The sequence below is a fragment of the Vitis riparia genome, chromosome 13 (assembly GCF_004353265.1).
Source record: "Vitis riparia cultivar Riparia Gloire de Montpellier isolate 1030 chromosome 13, EGFV_Vit.rip_1.0, whole genome shotgun sequence".
Lineage (NCBI taxonomy): Eukaryota > Viridiplantae > Streptophyta > Magnoliopsida > Vitales > Vitaceae > Vitis > Vitis riparia.
This window is the reverse complement of record NC_048443.1, coordinates 24,908,367-24,929,453: the sequence shown is the minus strand read 5'-3', so window position 1 is coordinate 24,929,453 and position 21,087 is coordinate 24,908,367. Positions and strand designations below refer to the sequence as shown.

At 32.0% G+C, this 21,087-nt stretch overlaps 2 protein-coding genes across 6 annotated transcripts; both read left to right on the top strand.

Moving 5' to 3' along the window:
• The first annotated feature begins 3,076 nt into the window (after nt 1–3,076).
• Nucleotides 3,077–4,456, top strand: LOC117927519 (L-type lectin-domain containing receptor kinase VIII.2-like). Its single transcript, XM_034847059.1, has one exon. The coding sequence runs from the start codon at nt 3,228–3,230 to the stop codon at nt 4,257–4,259; it is 1,032 nt and encodes a 343-aa protein (XP_034702950.1). The 5' UTR covers nt 3,077–3,227; the 3' UTR covers nt 4,260–4,456.
• Nucleotides 4,457–12,985: 8,529 nt separating this feature from the next.
• On the top strand, nt 12,986–19,918 carry LOC117928951 (proline transporter 1). 5 transcript variants are annotated; one of them, XM_034849100.1, is made up of 8 exons: nt 13,322–13,400; nt 13,478–13,751; nt 14,510–14,734; nt 14,823–14,917; nt 15,303–15,492; nt 16,645–16,769; nt 17,630–17,845; nt 19,392–19,918. In XM_034849100.1, the coding sequence occupies exons 3-8, from the start codon at nt 14,587–14,589 to the stop codon at nt 19,767–19,769; spliced, it is 1,152 nt and encodes a 383-aa protein (XP_034704991.1). In that variant the 5' UTR covers nt 13,322–13,400; nt 13,478–13,751; nt 14,510–14,586; the 3' UTR covers nt 19,770–19,918. The 5 variants fall into 5 exon arrangements, with proteins under 5 accessions (XP_034704992.1, XP_034704993.1, XP_034704989.1 ...); XM_034849101.1 differs by lacking the exons at nt 13,478–13,751; nt 19,392–19,918 and adding an exon at nt 18,411–19,372 and having other exon boundaries at nt 12,986–13,400; XM_034849102.1 differs by lacking the exon at nt 13,478–13,751 and having other exon boundaries at nt 12,989–13,400; nt 19,478–19,607.
• Nucleotides 19,919–21,087: the final 1,169 nt, after the last annotated feature.

Sequence of the window (21,087 nt, the reverse complement as noted above, 5' to 3'; positions counted from 1 at the left end):
AACTTAAGCCCAAATCAATTCTCATCATGGGCAAGCCCAAGACATCATCTTAACATCAACTTGGGTCGAGTGCTTTAACTTATCATCTTAACATCAACTTGGGTTCGGTGCTTTAACTTAAGCCCAAATCAATTCTCATCATGGGCAAGCCCAAGGCATCATCTCCTTCATGGCTTGTCCCTCCGCCTGGATATCCTCTTCAGAGGGAGGCTCCCAATGCCGATGGCACCATGGAGAGATGGGCAGTGGCGGGAATCCCGTGGCATCCAAGAGATGTTGCCGCCATGGCGTCTAGAGAGGGAAGAAGTGATGGGGAAGATGGGTGGGGGTGGCGGCCATGCATGGAATGTGGGGTGGTGATGAAAGGGAGATGGTATATTGGTGCGTGACAGTGTGGGTATTGGGGGTGAATGATGAGCATGGTAATGGCCATGAGGAGGTTGTTAAAACAGAGCTTCATTGCTCTCCAAAAAAAAAAAAACGAAAGAGATAGCAGCATCTAAACCATAACTATGAACCATGAAACAAAACATATGCTCGGATGATATTTACTTGAAACTATTAAGAGAAAGAAAAAAAAAAGATCATATACATCAAGTGAGTCCAAGAGCCATGGTAAATATCATACCTCTCCCTTCTCCTCCTTTCTCTTTTCTCTCTCTCTCTCTCTCCCCCCCCCCCCCCCCCCCCCAAATCCTCCGCCCTCCTCTCAACTTCTTCCTAACCTCCAAAACCCCCCTGTCTCTCTCACCCACTCTCCTGTGTCCTCATCAGCAGGCATGGCTCCTCAAATTATGGCCATCCCTGCCCTTTTTTTCCCTCTGCAGCTGGTCCTTTTTGGAGAAAAGGGGTTCCCCCTTGTTTTAAAAAGAAATGCCAAAGAAGAGCCAAAACTCTCCCCCCGGGTCCCCCCCATAAAAGGGGTCTACACATAGTAACTTAGAACCCAAAGATGAAGAGAAAATACCCAAAATCAACCATATGGCTTTGCAATATCCATAACCTATATAATCATCATATCAATAATCAATAAATAGACGAAAACAAATTAAAAATAATCCCAAGAAAATGAAATAAATAAATAAACTTACCAAAAAATCTTCTCTCAAGTGAAACACTTGACTTCTAGTAAGTATCAAACTTGTTCTCCAAGCTAAGCATTCTTCAAATTTCTCAAACTTTCTTTTCTTCATCTTTCTCAAAACTTGGGCAAAGTTTTACTGCTAAAAATGAGTCACAAGATTTATAGGCCAAGGAAGTGTGGAGATTTTGATACATGTCATCATCTCCACCTCTGCCCAAATTCTTCTTCCAAACTCTCAAATTAAAGCCCAACAAATGAGACCCAAAGCCTCAAGTTTAGGCCCATAAAAACTCTCTTAAAAAACCAAAAGAAAAAAAAGAAAAAAAAAAAAGAAAACAGTTAAAGGGTTTATTTTATCCAAATAAAACCCTATCTAGGCTCCAAACATGTTGAAACTTTGGGGACTCCTAAAATATTTATAATTGAAAACTTTAAAGGCTCCTAAACTACATGTGTTTTATATAGACTAATAGATGACATTCAAACTTCATTATTTGACATAATTCCATGAACTTGATTAGAAATATACTGCAATCAATTGTGGATGGTTATTATAGTGTTTTTTTTTTTTTTAGGTAAGACATGTATATTAGAAAAAAAAAACATTAAAAAATAACCCAAGAGTACACATGAAGTATAGAAAGAGTGTCAACATTACTAACAAAAAAAAAAAAAAAAAAAAGTCTAACAAAAAAATAGCACCCATCAACAAGCTCTTAACCAAGCCATAAAATCTATGGTAGAGGAGTAGCTCAAAACTATAAACAATTTGGACCAAGCTCGCAGAGTACAAAGAAAATCTACAATTGATGATTATTAATTATTATAGATGAATATCACTTTGTGACATTGATATAAAATACATACAATCAATCATAATGCATTTAAACTTACTTTAGACAACAATGAGCACAAAATAATCAAATTTTGATAAATAGTAGGCAACCTGTTTGTGTTGAATCAAATGATTATAAGCTTAATGTTCATCTACACAAATAATTTCTTAAAATTACAATATTATCTTCCAAAATAACAAAACAATATTGAGCAATGAAAGTGTATTCCTATAATTAGCAATTTCTTTACAAATGTATCTATTCTTCTTCTAAGCTTTTAATTAATAAATAATTAAATCAATCAATCAAGGGATGAAATAATCATATTCACTAGAAGAGGAAGAAAAAAAGTACATTTCCATATATTCATGAAAAAAAATAATCATAAAATAAGAACTCGAGTTTATAAAATACAAATTTCAAATAACTATTAAAAAATAATTAACATTATATGTATTTTTTTAACAAAGATATTACTTTAACCATTAGTATCTTTTAATTAATGATAGAGGTACTATATTTAACCATATTAGGTACTACTTTGATCAATCATGAAACTTAAATAATTTTAAAGGGTCCCATTTTTATTTTTATAGGAGTACATGAAAACTCGGTTTTTTCAACCAAACAAAAAATACTAATAAGACGGTAGATCACAACAAGACTTAAATTTCAAAATTTTGACTTTTTTAGCAAATTGATGCTTGTGGGTTGTTGTGTTATATTCTCTAGCATTCATACTCTTTCCAACCTGGGGAGATAAATTATTTTGAATTCACAAGTTTGGTAGTTTTTTTCTTACTAATAATCATATTTTTCAAAATTTTAAAATAATAATAAAAAAGTAAAAATAAAATTTTGTTTTTTCTAAAAAATAAAAATATATATATATATATAATTATAGTTTGATATTTTATTTTAAAAATCTAAAAAATAAAATAAATATTATTTTATAAGATAATATACCTTATTAATATTCTAAAAATATTAAATTAAGTCAAGTTAGAGTTTCATTGTTTGAACCTCAAATGGAATTTAACCTTAATCGAATTCATATTGGACAAACTTAGCATAGATTAAACCTAACTATTTAAAATGATTGTACAACGTATCCAAATGTTCTCTTGACCCAATAAATTGGGATAATTCTCCTTCATTTCCCCCAAAAGAAAGCACTCAGGCCTGATGCACAGCACATGAAATAAGCTAAACCACCCCCTTTTTCTGAGGTCTCTCCTTTCACATCAAAATCTCCACACCTCAAGAACCCTAGAAACCCAAAATCTAAGGAACAATCGATTTCAATCATGGCCACATTTTCATTTCCTAGTTTCTCTTCAACCGTTTTCCCTTTAGTCTTGTGGTTCCTAGCGCTATCTGCGAAACCCATTTCCGCTTTCTCGTTCCAAGATTTCCAAAAGACCAGCGTCGATTCAGAAATCGCCCTTTACGGTGACGCCCGGATCAGCAATGACGGTTCATCGGTCACTCTCACGCCTCCATTGGCCTCAAGTTTTGGCCTTCTGGCCTACAACAGGGGCTTCAGGCTTCTTGAAGCGACGTCGTTTTCTACGGACTTCTCGTTCTCGATCTCGCCCGACAACGGCGATGGCCTCGCGCTCGTTGTGTTGCCTAATGATTTCGCCTCGAAGTTGGACTCGAGTGTGTTTGGGCTTTCTAGGAAAATTCGGTTTCTGGGTGTTGAATTTGACACTTCAATGGACGAAAATGTAGGTGACCCAAATGGGAATCATGTGGGAATTGATGTGGGTAGCCTCATCTCTGCGAGTGTTAGGAATCTTTCTTCAGCAAATTTGCTTCTGAACAGTGGGGTGAAATTGAGGTCGTGGATCGACTACAATGCGAATTCAAAGAGATTAAAAGTTTGGCTGGGTAAATTAGGGAGTTCCAGGCCGAATGATCCCATCCTCTCGTATCCCATCGATTTGTCGAAAATGTGGAAGGGGGAAGAGGTGTTTGTGGGCATAAGCGCATCCAGTGGTAATTCATCACAGACAAGCAGTGTCTACTCATGGAGCTTCCGGTTAAGGAGTGTTCCAAACTGGTTGCATTCTCAGCCTGTTGATCCGAGGCGTGAACGTGGCGAGCCTCTTAGGATGCAGAAGAGTAGTGTTTGTCCTTTGACAGTTCTCGCCGGAGTGATTTTTTCCACTGGGTGTTTAGCATTGATGGCATTTGTTTTGCTGTTTGTCTGGGCAATCTTTGTTGCGAGGCACACAACGGTAGCAGCAGCCGCAACAGAAGAAGAGTATCCCAAATTCCCTGTGGATTTCAGGTATCAAAAGATCGATGTTGTAGACACCAAGGATGTCAAGTAATGTTTGTGAATCTGTGTCGGTAGCCCTGAACATTGTAGTTTATGTTGTTCTCTGATGAATGAGGGCGACTTTCTTGGGGTTTTAATTGTGATCTTGAAACTGTGTTTCTGAATCTAAAATCCTTGCCATGTATAACTCTTTCTAAGCTATGACAAGCTGACAATCTAACACTTAAAAACACTTGGTTGATTCCTCTATGATTGTTATTATCATTATTATTGCGTTTGCCTGTGATAAGTGAATTATCCTCTACCCAACAAAGAAGAAAACAAGCCTGCTCTGGAGAGATTTCATTAATTGAAGTACTCTATAGCTAACCAAGGATGGCTTCTCCCCACAAATAAGTAAATAACGCTGCAACCTTGTTACAGGGAACCATTACACCTCTTTGTGTTATCTGGAGTTTCTTAGAGCTCTAGCATATACAAGAGCCTTAACATTGTCCTTGAGTTTCTGTATTTCTATTTCAAGTATAAGAATTTCTTGGAGTGATAAGCTGATAGGATTTATGCTCTGCTAATGGGGACTTAGTGTTCTTTTAAAGCTTGTAATATTCAAAGTAGCCAAGGTTCCCCATTGGTGAGGGAGAATGCTAGGATGTATGATAGAAGCACACAGTCCTGGGTTCCATTCAAGTCGTTCGTTGAATGCTCTGGATTACCCATATTTTCTGGTGGAGATTTTTGTTTTTTTTTGTTAGTTGTAAACATATTTCAGATCCCTCAACCCACCCTGTCTCTATCACAAGAAGAATATTTAGGCAGTATTTGAAATTCGAGGCCAGCTTGATGACATGATTATCCATATGATTAAACATTTTCTAAGCCTGGAATCTTGTGGCCCCAATTATGCTTACGAGTTCTTAGATGTTCATAAAGGCTCTTACAGGAAAACCATTGAAGCCTCATCCGAGTAACTAAAGGAAACACACACTTGTGTTGGTTTGGGGACAAACCCAACCCAGTCCTCAATCTCATTCCATTTCTAGTCTAGCCTCTGGCCGCTCCACTCCCCATTTAAACTCAAACATTAGGTCATAAATTTTGGTCTTTCTGTCACGGACTTAGGTGGTGTTTGTTTTTTTACTTAATTCTAAATAGAAGCTTAATACTTAATAATGTTAAAGATTAGGTTGTTTGTTTTTGTATTATTTTATTTCTATTAAGTATTAAAAAGTAAAAAAAATCAATATGTTATTTTTTCTATTTAGAAAAAGCTATATATTTTGGCTTTTTCTATCTAGTAAAAAGTTTATAATAAGTCATGAAAAAGTTGAAAAACAAACAACCTAAATTCTAAAACTAAATTGCTTTCAACAAAAAACCAAAAAAACAAACACCACCTTAGTCTTTTCTTAAGGTCGTGCAGCACTTAGACAAGTCAAAACACTTGATCTTGCTATGTTAGTTGTTTTAGAAGGTGTAGTAGGCAACTCTTGAAGAATGAAAGCTTTTATTGCTTAAAAGAAACTTTTCAAGTGCTTTAGAACTCACTTGCTTGGTTGGTGTCTTGGCTAAATGAGGCTCTCACTTATTTATAGGCACCAATGGAACTCTCTAAAACCTTGTAGGGTTTCTTACAAATTAGGAATAATCTAAAAGCTGCTACACTAGTTTATGTACAAGGATATATACGAGATGACTTTCGAAGATTCTATAACACCCCACACTATTCCAATGCTCTTCTAACCAAGTGTAGAGATGTGTGAACATCTTTAACCCTCTCTAGAAGCTTTCATGCTCTTCCACTTTGTAGCTAAGCGGAGATGTCTCCAGCATCTCTAGAAGCTTCCCACCTCCTGTATAAGCCCATGGGGAGGGTAACACTTCGCTCACTTAATTCCTGGAAGGCTGGAATTGGACCGACTCCCCTTGTAACACATCGCTCACTTAATACCTGAAAGGCTGGAATTGGACCGAACCCTAAAAGGGGAAGTCTCTTCCTGTTCCCGAAATAGGGCCTCTCTCTCAACCCTGCCATCATGTAGTATGGTGGGGTGGAACAATGATCACTGAATGAAGTTGTTCTTTTATTTTATTTTTTATCACCTGCATACACATTATTGGATAAATTCAAAGGAAGTTAACATATGTAAAAGTGTTTATCATATTCAAAAAAATTTCTGTATACTAGCTTTGCTGTTAAAATTATAAAACCCTTTCAAAATAATGTAAAACCAAAGAAAGAGTAAGCGAGCATGATTGCTGCAATTGTAATTACACTTTCCTAAGCTTCTTTTTTTAAAAAAAAATTATGATAAATAAAATTTAAATTCAAAAAATAAAATAAAATTCTTTCACATTTAGATTCTGTTTGATCACATGTTTAAAAATAATTTTTTTTTAAAAAAAACGAATAATTGTTTTTAAAATTTTCTAACATTTGACTTAAAATAATTGTTAAAAATAAAGTGAAATAGAAAATAATTTTTAAAGAATTACTCATTTTTTTTAAAATCAAAAGAAAAGCATAAAAGAAATCTTAAAAAAAATCATGTAATTGATACATAAATTTTTTAATTAAACAAATAAATTTCAAATCAACTTATACTTGATTAAATAAATTTTGAATTACATTTGATTTATATTATATACAAAGAATTTGCAGTGTTTTTACAAAACCAAAGTGAAAAAATTATTTTTTAAAAACAATTTATCAAACCCCCTTATTTTTATCAAAAACTAAAAAAATCAATTTTTATTTTATTTTTTTTGCTTTTTAACTTAAAAACGGTTTTTAAAAACAAACAGAAAACATACCTTTATTTATTTATCTATTTTGCTTTTCATTTTTCTAATAAATCAAATAAAAAAATTTTAAATTTATTCAAAAGTTCTCTTTTTCGTTACTTTAATTGGTTTCATACCATATTTATGGAATTACCATAATTTTTTTTGTAATCTCTTTATTATTGAAAGAATAATGGTTAGGCCTCTTGCTTCCCAAAAATTCAAGTTCTCTGGGTATGGGCCTGCCTGCAAGTTGAAGACTCGCATCTTTAACGTGTCTTTGATTTATTCCATGCTCCAATGTTGTCGACACTATTTTTGGCATTATTGCACGTTTATTCCATCTCGGAATTATAAAAGCATAATTTATTAATATCCTCAAAATAAATTGTAAGTATATCATATAATAAAATTTATATATTGATTAAGTTAATGTCCACACGTCACCATACCAATTATATTTAAAAGATTTTTTTTATTTTTTATTTTGTTCTTTTCCTTCTTTTATGGGCGCCATCACAAAACCTTGATGAAAAAGCCAATGAGCCTAACCTTATTGGTCACGTGAGTTGACATCAGTAGTGGTTGTAACAAAAAAAGACAAGTCACTTAGAAGTAAAATAAAAATTAAAACACGTGTCTCTCATTAGGGCATTCACAACTTTAATGGTTGTTAATGCAATTGAGAAAAATAATAGCATGGTAACTTTCCTAATTCTATAGAGGTCATTGTCGATGACAAAGCCATGCACTACCTAGGGGGCCAAATGCCCTCCCTGAGATTTAGCTCCCCTTACCACGCTACATAAGAAGTTTGGTGCTATTTTACCATCTGAAATAAGTTTCATATGATGCCCCCTCTTTGCTCTTGGTCATTGTAATCAAATTAAGATTCATGATAAAAAAAATAAAAGAATAAAAAAAATAAAAATAAAAACAAGTCAACTGATAACCTAAATCACTTCAAAGTATATTAGCAGCTAATTGTTATAAGCAAAAATTGAATGTTGATTATTTTTAAGTACTTGCACTTGTGATTAGTGAAAACCAAGTTAATTTAATTTGAATATACACTCATATTATGGGGTAATGAATAATTAAAGAGCAATAATAAGAGATCGAGAGAAGAAGATTGCAAATTCTTTTATAATGGTTCGGTAAACCGCTTATGTCCACTCTCTTCAAACTCCTGATGACGTGAGGGTTCTACTAATTCCAAAACCAAAACTATAAGCTTTCAAGGTCTACACTTGAATTCCAAGATTCTAATGGACCTTTACAAACTATTCAAGTGATATGCCTCATTGGAACAAACTTTCTCACAAAGGTTAATGAAGGCAAATTTATGAATTTCAATCATAGTAGAAATTAGGCTCTCAATACAAGGAACAATTAGGAGGGATTTGAAGATGCTCAAAAAAAGATGTTAGGATTTTAGCTATATCAACCTAAGGTTAAAACAAATAGGAATTGAGTAATCTAGGTTTTCCTAATAATAACATTCTTATAACAAGTCCGGTTACTTTAAGTCTTCATGACATCTCATATCTTTAAGGTATTGATCTTCTTTCATAATTACTTGAGCTTTCTTTATATTTTCAAAAGTGAACATAAAGTGATTAACTTAATTTGAACTATTATTAACCTTAATTTTGTTTTGTGTTCATCAAATCTTGATTAGAAGAATCCTTGGGTTAAGAGTTAGATTTGACAACATTGAATGATTATTTCTCTTGCTACCCAAAATTAGGGGAAAAAAAATTAATGAATTTTGAACAATCTACAAATTAAGTGAAAAAGGAGAAGAGAAAAAGGTTGATATATAAACTAAAAAATATTATGTATGAATTGAAACAAGCCTTATAGCATAGAACATAGATGCATTGATTTCTATTTTATTGGGAACAAAATTTAAAATGCCTTCACAAAGACACTTTGTAATTCACACTTTTATTATATTTCTAATTACAAGTAAATGATTTTGTTATTATTGATAATAATTTGAATATTTCGTGAAACTTAAAGAAGTAATAATCAACATTTGATATTAAAAAAAAAAGAAAAAAAAAAAGGCATTCCAATATATTTAATGTATTTAATAATCATGTCAAAACCAACGTCAACTTTTTATATTACATGGATAACACGACACAACCCCTTTAACTCCTTTAATAAATGTGTGAATTTGGGTTGTGTATGAATTAACACAAATAACCCATTATTTTGATTCTAACCAATAACACGATTTTATTCTGATTTTAATCGTTAACATAATTTTAACTCATTAAATCTAACATAACTATAAGCCATTTAACATATTCAAAAACTAATAGTTGCTTTAAATTTCTTGTGTTTCTTTATTTATTTTAATCTTAATAATTTATTTTTAAATTTTTTTAATTATAATGTGTTTATAACATAAAAAACAATTAAAATTCCAATTTTATGCTTATTTATTATTTTAATTAAATAATTTTAATATTTACAATAAAATATATAATTTTACTTTAGTCAATCATTTATTTATTTTTTTGACTATGTGATAGTAATAATTAATTTTTATAGTTTTCAAATATAAAAATTTAATAATTAAAATAGTCATAAACCAGTAAGTTATAAATAGATCATTTTGACATGATTAAGTAAACAAATTGAACAATCCATCTCAAATAATTATTAAATAGGTTATACAAATTGACATAATTATGATATAAATATAATTATTAAAATTTGATTATTTCTGAATCCTATGGTTTCTATATATATATATATATATATATATATATATAAAAGGAGATGCGAGTTGACATTATTATAATATGAATATGATTATTAAAATTTGTATTGTTTTCTAATCATATTATCATATGTTATGTAAAAATTGTGAACATAAGGGTCATGTACTTGCTGAGTGATTGATTTTTTTCCTCAACTTTTATGAATTCATTTTTTCTCTCTCTTCATATTTCTCCCCAAATGTAGCCAAAAACTACAAAATAAACACCAATTTAATGAAGGGGTTATAGGGAAAACCAATCAAACTTTGAAGAGAGGGTTGCTTCCGTGATAGCCAATAGGTCAGATGATGTCATGTGGATAAGTAGGATGCGTTGTTGCGTAATTCCATGCTTGGAATCTTAGGGGCACCATCTCCTTTTTGATTTCGCATTTATTATATGTTGGAATCATAAACGCATGATTTAATATCCTCGAGATAAATAAAATTTCTAAACATGTGACCAAAATAAAAAGAGGGAATCTATTGTTTGAAAAATATGGATGAATTCAAAATCTAAAAAATTTTCATGAAAAGTATATTTTAAGGAAAATAATTCATTAATTATGCATTAAAATAGTAATTTGTGTATGCTTCCAAGATTACCCTTTAAATCAATTGAAAGTGGGTTGCCACCTAACAGGTATACTTGATTATACCTTACGTAGGTAACTATCAAATCACTTATTACCATTTTAACTTCTACATTAAATATATCACTCAAAATAATAATTTTTATTTAAAAAAATAATCATATTAGGAACTAAAAGTACCACTGTGGATATAAGACATTAATTTATTTATCACTCATTATCATTTCAGTCTTTACATCAAATATGTCATTGAAGATGATAACATTGTTTTTATTTAAAAATAATAATATTAATAACTAAAAATATCATCATAAATAACATAAAGTACTAGCTATTTAGTTTTTTATTGTCATTGCAATTACTTTGACAATGATAATTAAATAATATATATAAAAAAATATACATAATACACGTTTAAAAATAAAGATAATTTTCATGGTTTAAATTTTTAATTAAACAAAAATGTATTTTTTTTTTTACATATTTAATAAAAACATTATTTTTTCTTTTCTATTATTTTTAAATATCAATGTATTATGATGAGAATTGTGAGTTTATATTAAAAAATTTAATACAAACACTCTTAAATTTTTTATTTTACCTAACTTCAAATATTAATTTTAAAATTAAATACTCTTAAAAAATGATCATTACTAATTTTTTATTGAATGAAATTTAAGGTAAGTTAGTATTTTTTTTATATTATTTTTCTGTTTTTATTTTGAAGAAAACAAAAAATTTAGTTTTAAACACACATGGATGTGTTTTTTTTATGTTTAATATTCTATAAAAAAAAATAAAAATTAAAAATATGTAGAAAATGAGATCCATAATATATATATATATATATATATATATATATTTAAGATTAGGATTAGTTAAAATGTTAGTATTTATTTCTTTATTTATTAGATTATTAATTATTATAGGTGAATATATTTTTATATTTAAAGTTAATTTGTTTTAATTCATTAATTACACATGATGTTAAAATAAAATTTTAATAAAGAAAATGAAAAAAATAATGAATAAATGAATCATACTTTTAAAAAATAATTTTTTTAATTAAGTAGATTTTTAAAAATAGGGAAAATGTGAGAATTATTTAAAATAAATCAAAATTAAAAAACGTTTTACAGCAAGAGCCACGAAGAGAAGTGGAATGGGAGAGTTGGCTTATGGAAGGAAAAAAAATAGGAAAGGAGGGAGTCAGTTGACTTTGCTTGCTTGGGTGGCAACCCACCTCTCTGGGAGGGTAATCTTGAAAATACGTACAAAATAATTATTCTAGCGATTGAAACCCAAGGAACTTTTTTGGGTTTTGAATTCATGATTTCCCCAAATAAAAATGGCAGAAATTTCAAATTAATTCCTAGAGAAACGTGCCCACGACAAGTACTTCGCAGAAATAATTGAATCTTCGTATGAAAGTAATTGAAAATGGCATTGAAGAACACGTTTCTTGGGTTTGCCTAGAAAAGTCAACCAAGGTGGATTTGAAAAAAGCGACATGCACGTGTGTACAACTTGCATAGTTACGTCTCTTGGGTGGAACAATGTGGATCAATGAAGAAGTAGGCGGACCTTTCTGTTTTTAAATTCCGTGGATGGTTGGATAACTTGGATTCCTAATTGTTGGGGAACATTGACTCTTCATTTCATAATTTTTTTAATGTCCCCTTAGGCCACAGTAAATTTTTCACTTTGTATTCTTTTAAGATTTTAAAGGTATTTTTGCGGATATTTACAAAGACTAATTACCATAAATGATTTAAAGTAGGATTAATCAATTAAAAATGATAAAAATATCCTAAATTTGTAAAACCAACCTTTTCCAATTTTTTAATTTGAAGAGTAACATATTTTTGATATAAATATCCTTCAATATTTTTATTATTTATAATATATTTTAAAAGAAATGGTTACTTTTGTAAGAAAAAGATGAGAGTACTTTTATTAAAATTGGTGTTTTTTAGGTTGAAAAATGATGAAGGATTAATTTTTCAAAATATGAATCCATTTTAATCGATTATCCCTTTAAAGTAATATTAAAATTAATCTATTTTAAAATATGTTCTCATCACATTACAAGTTTTTCCAATTTTGTAGTTAGTTTTTAGAATGCACACGGCTCCCATATTTTCTCTAAGGAGTACCTATTTTAGTAAATTACATATTAAAATTTATTTCCATTTTAGTTAATTATCCCATTAATAAATTGAAAATTAATGCAAATTCACATAGACTTTCAAATTTGTCCTTTTTATCATTTAGATCAAAATAATACCATTTTGGAAATTGCCCGTAATAAGGAAATTAAGATTTTCTATATCATGTAATCAGTAATAAAGGTGTATATTATTATTATTATTATTATTATTATTATTATTATTTAAATAATTATAAAAAAAATTTGTGTGTAGATGATCTTGGGCCCACATCACGAAATATTTATTTGCTTTTTTATTTTATATCTTTTTCTTTTTTTGGATTGGTTTGTTTTTCTCCAGCCACGGAGCCACGCAAGCGGTCTTTCTTTGTCTCCATTAGAAGAAGAGAAACGAAGTTCATCTAACAAGCCACCTAGGTGGCACTCTCTCAGCCGTCGGATGAGGAGAAGAGATAAAAGTCGAAGCACCGGCGGAGGAGGGCGATCAACCGACTCCACATCAATCGTATTCGTATTAGGAAAAGATCAATGTATTCGTATTAGGAAAATTCAGCGAGTGGCTGTGCAGCCGAACCAAAAAGGCAGATTCTGAAAATAGCGAGCTGTGGGTACGCGATTGGGATTCACTCAGGAATTTTACGGTTGAAAGTGAATGCTGCATTTAAGGAAAGAGAGAGGCGCTGGCGATGACATATCAACATATATCGGAGGCCGGAACGCTCTTGGCAGCCGAAGAAGAAGAAGAAGAGGGAGAAGAGGCTGTGCAGGAGCTTATGATGGAGGGGCCTAGCTCTGAGTCTCGGGCTCCGAAGGCAAATGGTGAGGTGCATTCGGCGGTTGAAATACCAGAGACGGCACATCAGATCAGCAAAGGTTTACTTATTCATTTATTTTTTCTATTTCCTCTGTTTGGTTGCTGAGAAAGTTCATTTTCTTTATTGCGTATTTAGATCTGGTGATGGTGTTTTCTGGTGATATGTGTGGTATTTGGGATTAAGTCACAAGGAGACGGTGCATGTGTATTGATATGAAGCCATATTTTCATGGTCAAGGCCAAAACAGCTGATAAGTTGAAGTTTTTTTAGGCTTTCTTTTAGGACTTGGTGGTTTTGTTTTCTAAGTTTTATGCACTTTTTGTTTAGAGGTGTGCTCGTGCTCGATACAATTCAATGGAAGTCAGTGAACAGATTTCTTTTGGTTTATCTTCTGCAGACCAGTAAACTAGTGAGTCCTCCTCATTGAGGCAATAAGATTGTAGCTAGTTGCTTGATTTTGAAAATTTCTCATCATTTAAAGTTAAAGTGGTTTATTGAGGTTCTAAATTCAGTGTAATTTAAAAGGATAAATTAATCGATTCTCCTAAATTTGATTTTGGATCCATGAATCTTGAAGAGGTGTGTTTTGTTACTGATCCGTTTGGTTGCTGAGAGATCAGAGGAAAGGAAAATGAAAAAAAAAAAGTGGAAATGCCAAAAGCATACTTTGAATCTTGGAAAGAACAAGGAAAAAAAAGAAACATGCTACAGATTACTTGCAAACCTTCTCTAGTTTTTGGCATTTCCCTTCTTGCTCCTCCTTCTTTCTGAAATTAAATTGGTGCTAAAATATTAACTTGTATTTCTTTTGATAAGAAAATGACGTGATCCAATCAGCTGTGTCTTGTACATTTGTTTTGCTTTTATTATGTTAAGCCTTTTGATAGCTCAGGAGCTAAAATGCAGAAAATCTCAAAACTTAAAATTTCTTTTCCTCAGTTGGATTAGTGACCACCCAGAGGCAAAGATTTTTTATTCGGTAAAAGTTTGTGATGCATGGTTATGTGCACTATTTCTTTATCTTGACCCCTCTTTCAGAGTAGTGAAGGAGAGTTTTCTTTGTTTTTGAGCGATATTTATATTTAGATTGTTTCATTTCCTATAGTAAAAATGCTGTTCAGTTATTCTCAATACATTTATTACCATTTTTTTTTTGGGAATTTACAGATTCATGGCTTCAAGTCGGTTTTGTCCTCACCACCGGAATCAACAGTGCTTTTGTTTTGGGGTATTCTGGGACAACTATGGTTCCTCTTGGTTGGGCTGGTGGTGTGATTGGTTTTCTTTTAGCCGCAGGAATATCACTTTATGCAAATTCTCTCGTTGCCAAGCTCCATGAATTTGGTGGAAAGAGACATATTAGATACAGAGATCTTGCAGGATATATATATGGTATGTATGAGCAATCCAAAGGTTCTTGCCTGATGTCTTAAACTTGTATGATTTACTTTTATTGATTTCATTTACTTTTCTCTTTCAGGTAAGAAAGCATATACTCTGACTTGGGCTTTGCAATATGTAAATCTTTTCATGATTAATACTGGATTTCTCATTTTGGCAGGTCAGGCTCTGAAGGTAAAATCAATTTGAAGAAGTTATTTTTAGTCTGATTTAACCAGATCCATATGCGCACACTAATTGACATATTTACTTCATCATCTCTTTGAAGTGGCAAATCCAATTATCTCTATTATATAGAGAGGAATCTCACTTTCAGAAGAGTTGCATCTAATAATTTCCCATGCTATCTTCTAGTATTAAAAAGTTTCCTGCCTTTTCCCTTGGTTAATGTTTAAACATTAATGTACCTAGATATGAAGAAGCTAAAAGTTTCACCAAGTCTAGAAGTGCTTCATTTATGAGAAATCTTGCTCTGTTAGCTTTTATGATATGGTCTATATTATGATTTAGGATTCTATGAGAATTTTTTCCCTGAATCTGCCAGACATTTTCTATGCAGGCTGTCTATGTTCTTTTTAGGGATGACGGTGTCATGAAGCTCCCATACTTTATTGCGATTGGAGGCTTTGTATGTGCCATCTTCGCCATAGGAATCCCACACTTGTCAGCTCTAGGGATTTGGCTGGGTTTTTCGACATGCTTGAGTCTAATATATATCGTTACAGCATTTGTGCTGTCACTTACAGATGGTAAGATCTCAAACTGAATGCTTGGTCTTGGAACAACTTCTTATTGTATGGTTTCCATGATGATATGCACTTTAAAAGACAAAGCAAAATCCAATTTTTCCAAATTACAATTTACCAGCTTCTATGGTCAGTTGGTTGCTTATTATAAAGTCAACTTATTAGTAGTTTTCTTTCTACCTGGGGCACATTTCCAAAGCATAAAGAAAATTAACAATGGTATAAAAATGGAGAAGGAAAATTTGAACATGGAAAGGGGTCATAGTTGCAACACATTTTGCTGAGCCTGCAGATATCATCACCACGGTTGAGTTTGTGAGAGAAAATAACATCCTTTCCTCAAGCCAAATCTGTTATTGACTAAACTATGTTTTCAAGTGATCCAATTTTTAGAGTAAACTATATTTTCTAGCTGTCTGATTATTGAGGCATTACCAAATCCCAATTCTGCTTGTTTGGCATATCTTATTCTTAACCATAGGATACATCATCTTATATCTCATAGTTGTATGCTATGAGAAATGGCCGAATATAAATGTTTGGAAAACATGGTTATATGATTTCATGAGGGCTATATTCAGCAACGTGTATGATAATGAAAGAAGTAGGGCTCATTTGGGACAGCGCATTGTTTTTAACATCGGCTGAAAGCTAAAGCAGAGGCAAAGTCTTTCTTTTGAAAAGGTGATATTAGTATTGTAAAATTTTTATTAAATATGAAATAACTTCATGTATTAGCCAAGATAGAGCTTCTACAAGAAGTAATATTTTCTTGACTTTCATATTAAGTTCTTTTTTAACTCATAAGTCGTTTTAACAAAATTCGGTAAACAGATCAAGAAGAAAAAGAAATGTTTTTTCTTCTCAGAAATCAATCCAAGCAAGGCCTTAGCATTTATTAACATAAAATTCCTTGATGTATACCTAATGAGGTCATGGCTACTCTATGTACATGGTTATTGGTTTTAAGTGCCTGTATTGAACTAAGCTACACCCTGAAATGTATTAGTCTTTTCTAAAATATAAATGTAAGGATCATAAACTGTTCGCTTATGTTTCCTTACACTGTTTTTTCTGTTTAATTCCTGTATTGTTAGCTTGGGCAAATATTTCTGTAGAGTTAAATTTTCATCAACAATGTTTGCGCTGCTTTAGGAATTAAAGCTCCATCTAGGGATTACAGCATCCCAGGAACAGAAGCAAGCAAGGTCTTCAGTATTATAGGGGCAGCTGCTAATCTTGTTTTTGCATTCAACACAGGAATGCTTCCTGAGATACAGGTAACCTGGAAAGCTACCCATGGGTTTCCTATAAATGTAGAAATGTCCTGTTCACCTCTCTCATTTTTCCCACTAAATTGAGTTATGTTTTGTGACTGCAAACTCACAATGCATTGTGATATCAGCAGGAATATGAAATACACCAGCTTTTACCTTTCACTGATTTAAGATTTATTGGAAGTTGTTGAATGTGGTTATAGCATAACCACAACAATCTGTTAATGACCATAGGAATAATATTTCATTCAAACAATTTTTCAAACCTTAAGTTAATTTGTGTTTCTAGGGAATCTCAAGAGCTCTGCTTGAATGTAGTTTGGTGATATAAATTATGATTCATTAGCAAGGCTAATGCAACTTGTAGATAAGTTCTGGACATTTGTTTGGAACTTGTTATTGCCTAATTACTTGGTCAAGTTGGCTGCCCCTCCATCTGTCATCTTAAATCTAAAAATCTGCAAAGTTTGTGAAGGGAGTGCTTTTTTATTAATCTTTCAGGTTTGAGAACTTTTTGCATCAGTTTTCTCTTGAAAATTGGAAAGCAAAAACAAAATTTCTAGGTTGTGTTGCTTCTTGTCTTGATTTTCTCCCAGTTCTACACCTGATATCAAATTAACAAATAAATTGGCACACACTGAACCCCTCAAAAGAACTTAAGTTTCAAATTTGGTCTAGAGTTTTCTGATTGAAATATGAAAATCATGTTTACCACCTCTGAATTCCAAAAGATAATGGAAAATTTTCTTGGTAGTACTTTTCGTAGAACTTGACAAAGACCATATAGTACACAATTTTTATTTCTCTTGCTCTGTTTTCTCTCTCAAAATTCTCAGATTCTACAGCATTTATTTTTATAACAGGCAACTATTAGACAACCTGTGGTTAAGAATATGATGAAAGCTCTCTACTTCCAATTTACTGCTGGAATTCTACCACTGTATGCTGTTGTTTTTATGGGGTATTGGGCTTATGGATCAACAACATCAACCTATTTGCTCAATAGTGTCTCTGGTCCAGTTTGGGTTAAGACAATGGCCAATCTTGCTGCCTTCCTGCAAACGGTTATTGCTTTGCATGTACGTAACCTTATCTCTTGATTTTTTAGCTTTTGATCATCTATCAGTTAATGGTTGTTAGGATTTGCAAATATCAACTATTTCTTTCTCAGTGAAATTGACAATTATTGCCTGCTTGCCTTCCATTTTTTTCATACACATTAGGAATTTCACTGTCTAAATTTGTTTTTATTTGATGGAATCTAACTTTTTCTTCCATCTTTGGACTTTCTGATCCAAAATTTGAAGGCCGAATGGCTAATTTGAGATTTTCTTGTTGGTGTAAATCAACTGGTGGGTTCCAACCATTTTGTCATGCAGTTAGATTGAGGGACTTGAAGAACATGTGAAGTCAATTATATTTTTCTTCTCTTTACTTCTGGAAGGAGAGTTTTACATTTAATACCTAAAAACCGATGCATGATAGGTCCTGTTAATTTATGCTGCCCTTGTTATGACGACATCTTGAAAACCAATAATTGTGTTAATGGACAAATAATTGGTTTAGTTTCATGAATAACCAGTATTGTTGATATGACATAATTGCTTATAGATTATTTGTTTTTTCATGTCCCCAAATGAACAGCATTTCTCCCTGACTACATTTTCACGCTGCTCGTATGTAGCTATGCCAAGTTTTGATGTCTTTCACACACCTTGTGTCCCACCTTCAATTTAATGCCATCATAACTTGGTGCTTTTTGTGACTGAAGAAGTTGCTTGTTCCTCTGAAGATCCTCACTGTATCCTTAAAACTAGAGTAAAAAATTCATGAATCTCACCGTTCTGAGTTTTTAGAAGAATTTAACAAAGAAACCAGTGATGTCTTTCACATTGTTATGCCCCACCTTAATATATCATAAATTTCTTGCTATGTTTAACTGAATAAGCTGATTGGTGTCTTATGAAAACCACAACTTACCCTTAAAAGAGGATGAAAGACAAATCCAAGGATCTCACTCTAATTTAGGTTTTTAAAAGTATCAATCTTATGACTCTAGTGTATTCTCCAAGACATGTTATAAGAAAATACGATATATATTAGCTCAGTTTCTAGGTTTTACTTTTATCATCTATACATAAACTACGCAATTTGCAATCACAAAGAACTTGAAAATCACAGCAGAGGGACCCAACCTAATCAACGATTCTTGTGAATTTGTTCAGTTTCAGTCTTTTTACCTTTATATTGCATAATTTTGTCTTCTATATCTTAATTTTATTGATACTTGTGGTTTGTGGAATTCAGATTGATCTCTATACAAAAACTATTTACCTACTTCTACTCTAAATAAATATCCTGCAAGATTTTGGTTGATTTCATGTGTATCTGAAAATTTTGAAGATTGTATCTGGGTTTCAATTTTTTGAGATCTCCTCTTTTTATGTTTTTTTTGTAGTTATATCATATTTTCCATGTTTATAAGAAGAAAGATTTAATGGCAAAAGTAAATCAGCATGGCATTCTGTAATCAGGAATCATAAGCCTTACAAAGACATAATTGCAGCTTATATGAATCCCTTGCAAGCTCTTTCCATTTAAACTTCAAATGCTTTCTTTTTGTAGATATTTGCTAGTCCAATGTACGAGTATATGGACACTAGATATGGTATAGCAGGAAGCACTTTGTCCTTTCGGAACTTGTCATTCAGGATTCTAGTGAGAGGTGGTTACCTGGCCATTAACACACTTGTGTCAGCTATGCTGCCATTCCTTGGAGATTTCATGAGCCTCACAGGAGCCATTAGCACCTTCCCTCTTACATTCGTCCTTGCAAATCATATGTACGTTGTGGCAAAGGACAAGAAGTTGAACTCCTTACAGAAACTCTGGCATTGGCTCAATGTGTGTTTCTTTGGTTGCATGTCTATTGCGGCAGCAGTTGCAGCCTTGAGGCTCATTGCTGTGGATTCCAAAACTTACAATCTCTTTGCCGATCTGTGACAATATTTAATGTTTATATATCGGCCTCCTTGTTCGCCTAGTAAGTTTTTATTTTATTTAAAGCTTCAAAGCTTTAAGCATATGCAAAGCTGTTATTAAGCTCCCTTTTAGCTTAAAAGTTTTAATGATAGAACATGCATCCATGATCCCTTTAATGTCACAAATCCATGATTCTTTAGTGGATTTATATAGTTTATATATATATATATATATATATATATATATATATATATATATATATATTTTACAGGTCAGGGGATTGCATTCTGGAAATTCTATATAATGCCAAGTAATTGAGTTCAATATAGTTGGATGTTAATATAGATTGAAAAGAAACCAGAGCAGGCGGTGACACTGTTGTCATGCCCTTTGCACTGCCTCTTTTGGAGGGACCGTTTATTCAAAACTCCTAAGCTATGGTTTTAAATTTTAACCCATTGATTTTCCTTTCCGATAATAATTTGGGTACTGCCTTTTGCTTGACCTTGATAGTCCTAGAAGCTGCAGCATAACAAAGGAAACTTTTCAAAATGACACCTGCATGTTGGCATAACAAGAGGATTTCAATTGCGGTTGTAAATTATTGTATCTTTTGAAATGCAAATGGAAAGATTTGCTAGGCCATGCCTCCAGAGAAGCTGGCGGACTTCATATCTGGGAATAATTCATAAGATACCAATGCCACTGTCATGATGAACGAGAGTGCAGATACTTTGAGTAAATGGACAGTTTTTCATCAAGATTTTATGTCCCATTGGAGTAAAGTGAGCCCAGTTGAATCATCCAAAAGTATATTTAGACAGAGTCTGCTTTTTTGGCACTTTTAGAATGGGTCAGGAAGATTTCTCAAACACAAGCAAAATCACGTTCCAGCTGGATTATCTGCCTGTACATTGTCTCAGTTTCTTATAAGAGACCCCGAGGAAATTTCATTAGTACAAATTAGAATCAATCTTGATGTTAAGCTTTACGAGAAAGTACGGTTTCTAACAAATTATTTTTAAAAACAGTTCTTTAATGTTTTATAAAACAAAAAATCTATTAAAATATAAAGAACATGTTTGATAATTATTTTCAAATACAGTTTTTTCTTATCCATGACAAAAAAACGAAAAAACATGTTTGTCAATGAAAAACAATTTTCTATTAAAAAAAATGTTTTATTTTAAAAAATAAAAAACGCATGTCTAGTTATTTTTAGTTGTTTTAATTTATTTTTAAATTCTATTTAAAAAAATAACTATACAAATATGAAGCATGATTAAAAACAAAACTTTACGTATAAAAGTTATTTTTAGAATCGATTCGAAAACAAATA